The following is a 4,092-nucleotide window of genomic DNA, read 5'->3' as shown; positions in this document are numbered from 1 at the left end:
TGTGTGTGTGTGTGAATGTATGTGTGTATGTGTGTGTATGTGTGTATTTGTGTGTGTATGTGTGTGTGTGTGTGAATGTATGTGTGTATGTGTGTATTTGTGTATTTGTGTGTGTATGTGTGTGTATTTGTGTATTTGTGTGTGTGTGTGTGTATTTGTGTATTTGTGTGTGTATGTGTGTGTATGTGTGTATTTGTGTGTGTATGTGCATGCAGAGGTCAGAGCAGAATTTCAGGATATGCTCTCCATCCCATTCCCTTGAGACAGATCTCTTCCTGAATCTGAAGCTCGCCGAGACAACCAGTCAGTAAGTTCCTATGGTCTATCTGCTTCTTCCTAATTCTGCAGCTGTGGCAGGTGTGGCCCCGCCCTGCTTTTTACAAGGGCGCTGGGGATTCTAACCCAGGCCCTCTTGGTGATTGTGCAGCAAGCGCTCTTACCTGCTGAGCGCCCCAGCCCACAATGTTCTGTGTGTGAGGGAGAGTGTGTATGATTTTTAAACAGGCTTCCCCTGTGTCATGGTTAGGGGTTCTACTGCTGTGATGAAACACCATGACCAAAGCAGTCTGGGGAGGAAAGGGTTTATTGGGCTTATGCTCCCAGATCACTGTTCATCGCTGAAGGAAGTCAGGACAGGAACCTGAGCAGGGCAGGATTCTGGAGGCCGGAGCTGATGCAGACGCCATGGAGGCGTGCTGCTTACATGGCTGCTCTGTCTGCTTTCCTACAGAACCCAGGACCAGCAGCCCAGAGACAGCCCCACCCACGTGGGCTCTGCCCTCCTCCAGGCCTGCTTTCAGGTGAGGTCCCCGCTCCAGTGACGTTAGCTTGTGTTGTCAATATAAAGCTAGCTAGCACACTCTACAACCTGGTTGGCCTGGAATGTAGCCCAGGATGGCCTTGAACTTGTGGATATCCTGCCTGTTTTCCAAGTACTTCTATTACAGGCATAATCCAACATATCTAGAAAGAAGCTGTTTTTTGGAGGGAGGGGTGCTACAGGACATCATGTCACACATGAATCCCAAGATTGTGTTATTTCCTGGAAAAACCTGTTTCTGGTTGTGGTGTGGCTCAGCCCTAGCACACGCCTTCAATCAAAGAGCTTTCTGCTCGAATACTGTAGACAGGATTAAACAAGCAGGCACCTCCACCCTCAGTCTGCCCCCGCTCACCCCTTCCTGATGTTCTTCCTGCTGGCAGTCTCTGCAACTCTCACGTGCCTGTGGAAGCAAAATCAAAGCTAATCAGAGAACCACAGTGCTAGGTGCTACGAACAAGGTATAAGAGGGGCTTGGCTTCACTGCCGTTTGGACTCCCAAGCCCCCTGCCTCAGCCTCTCCAGTTCTGGGATTACAAGTGTGTGCTACCATACCTGGTTTAAGAGATTCGAGCTGCGGAGGAAAGAACCAAAGAGTACATCCAAGTAAACAGCACAGGCTGAGGGCCCATATGTTATGGGATATTTGTACATTGTGTGAGAATGTATTGCTGTAACTGGTGTAATAAAAAGCTAAGTAGCTAGGCAGGGGATATAGGAGGGACTTCCAGGTAGAGAAAGAGAGAAACTGGGAGGAGGAATCTAGGTGTGCGATTTCGCCAGAGACTCGGAGCAAGTCGGATGTGCTGCACTAAGAAGAGGTAAAGGAGCCAAGAAATCCGGGTTAATGAAGTTGTAAGAGCTAGTTGTGTAGAAGCCTCGGCCAAGGCCAAGCATCCATCATTATTACAAAGTCTCTGGGTCATTGTTATTTGCAGGCTGGCCTGATTAGAAAGCTTGCTGCACCGCATGCTGGTTTCAGTCTGTGTGGGGAGGAGGCTTTTATTAAGAAAAGGGGCCTTAATCACACCAACAACCGAGAGACCTGAGCGTGCTTCAGATACCATGGCCACCTCATGCCAACCACACCTATCTGGCAGAGGATCATGGTCACACACATAGTAGATCCTGGGGCTGGAGTCTGCTCAGACTGTGAGTGAGTAAGGCTCCCAGCCAGCTCCAGCTGTCAGCAGCTGCTAGGTGCTGTTGCTGTAGTAGGAGCCAGTGTGGCAGAGGGAGGTGCAGCTTCAGAAGGATCGATAGAGGGCCTCACAAACAGCTCAGGAACCCCATTTTGTTTGTATGAGACAAGGGCTCCCATACTCTAACTTTTTCTTTTAAATCTTTTTTTGGGGGGATGGAGTATTCTTTCTTTGTTTTTTAATTTAATTTATTTATATTTTCAATTTTCTTTTTCAAGACAGGGGTTCTCTGTAGCTTTGGAGCCTGTCCTGAAACTAGCTTTTGTAGAGCCAGGCTGGCCTCGAACTCATAGAGATCCGCCTGCCTCTGCCTCCTGAGTGCTGGGATTAAAGGTGTGTGCCACCAGTACCCAGCTTATTTATTTATATTTTCTATGTCTCCATGTACACCTGCATGGCAGATGAGGGCACCAGATCTCATTACTGATGGTTGTGAGACACCATGTGGTTGCTGGGAATTGAACTCAGGACCTTTGGAAGAGCAGCCAGTGCTCTTAACCTCTGAGCCATATCTCCAGCCCCAGGAAGGGATATTTTGAGACAGGGTCTCACTGTGTCTCTCTGACTGTCCTGAAACTCACTATGCAGACCAGGCTGGCCTCAAACTCATAGATATACAACTGCTCTGCCTTCCAAGCACTGGGACTAAACAGTGCACCACTATGCCCAGCTTTACTTCTATTTATGTGTATGAGTGTTTTGTCTACAGGCACAGATGGTCATCTACTATGTGCCTGGTATCAACAGAAGTCAAAAAGGACGTTAGAGCCCCTAGGACTGGGTTAGGGATGGTTGTGACCTACTGTGTGGGTACTCGGAACCAAGCCAGGGTCCTCTGAAAGAGCCACAAGTGCTGAGTCATCTTCTCAGCCTCCATTTAAAAATTGTTGGTGTTCAGCAATTTTAGAAAGATCAGTCTCTCCCTGTTCCTCCCCCTCTTGCTGGAGAGTCAACCCAGGCTGTTGAACAAGCAAGGCAAGCACTCCGGCACTGAGCTCCACCCCCTGGCTCTGGCGAGATGTTCGAACACCAGATGCCAACGATCTGCTCTTACCCATTCTCTCGTCTCGGTTTGGTGACTTTTGTAACGTCAGGGTCTGACCCTCCTGGATGAAGATGTCTGAACGCATCAGCTTCTTTGGACTTAACAGGTAGCTTAGAAGTAGCTCGAGTTTGTGCATCTGAAAGGGAGAACAGGAGTGAACCACAGCATCACGCTCCAGCGCTGCCTCCCGATGCCACAGAGCCTCCCTGTGAGTGGTCAGAAGCCCTTGCTTCCATACTGTCCATTTCAGTCTAGGCATAGAGGCTGTTTCCAAAGGAAAACTATACTAATTGGCCTTAGAAGCTAAGATTCTTTTTTAGCTTTTGGATATGGTTATTACTCTATCTCTGAGTGGCCTTGAACTCATATGTAGAGATCTTGTGACTTACAGTGATCCTCCTGCCTCTGCCTCTAAATGCTGGGATTGCAGGTGTGTGCCACCACACACCATTGAAAGTTCATTACGAGTGACAGCTTAGCGGACCTGACGATACACCAAACTGACAGCCTACAGGTTTGTGAATAAGGTCGATAGAGGCAAAGAGCTGGAGGAAAGGCCGAGTTAGTGGGGGGAACCCAGCTGGAACTGACCGGTCTCAGAATGGGGTTGGGTTCCCACAGCCCTTCTCCCCAGACAACATCTAGGTGCTGCTGACTTTCACCCAAATGTCCTCCTGACCACTCGGAGATATCTTTATGTCCAGGTGCCTAGTAAAGGATCTGGCATTCGACCAAAGTTCAAGAACCAACAAGTGAAATAGATGGAACGTATTAGCTGTACACTGTTTCCCTGCCCTGTTGGTCTTCCCTGGGCCAGGTCCAGCCCTTCTGCAATGCTTTTACTGTCAATCCCTTATTAAACTTAAGAGGTTCCCATTTGGCATGCCTGCTGATCTCCATACTGGATCAGGCTGGGTAACCCATCAATCCCTACCGTACACGTCCTTTAGTATACACCTTTAGTATACACGTCTTTTAGTATACACGTCCTTTAGTATACACGTCCTTTGGTATACACGTCCTTT

General features: G+C 48.5%; 1 protein-coding gene across 1 annotated transcript in view; it reads right to left on the bottom strand.

Annotated features, from left to right (window-relative positions):
• Knstrn (kinetochore localized astrin (SPAG5) binding protein) overlaps positions 1-4,092 on the bottom strand; it is a 13,206-nt gene that overhangs the window by 6,206 nt on the left and 2,908 nt on the right. Inside the window, exons 3-4 of the mRNA XM_005364252.1 lie at positions 3,077-3,203; positions 1,176-1,223 (exon numbers count right to left, since the gene is read on the bottom strand). Of these exons, the coding sequence (XP_005364309.1) occupies positions 1,176-1,223; positions 3,077-3,203 (175 nt within the window). The remainder of the gene's footprint in view (positions 1-1,175; positions 1,224-3,076; positions 3,204-4,092) is intronic.

This window comes from Microtus ochrogaster, assembly GCF_000317375.1.
Source record: "Microtus ochrogaster isolate Prairie Vole_2 chromosome 14 unlocalized genomic scaffold, MicOch1.0 chr14_random_1, whole genome shotgun sequence".
Classification (NCBI taxonomy): domain Eukaryota; kingdom Metazoa; phylum Chordata; class Mammalia; order Rodentia; family Cricetidae; genus Microtus; species Microtus ochrogaster.
This window is presented reverse-complemented; position numbering and strand designations above follow the sequence as displayed.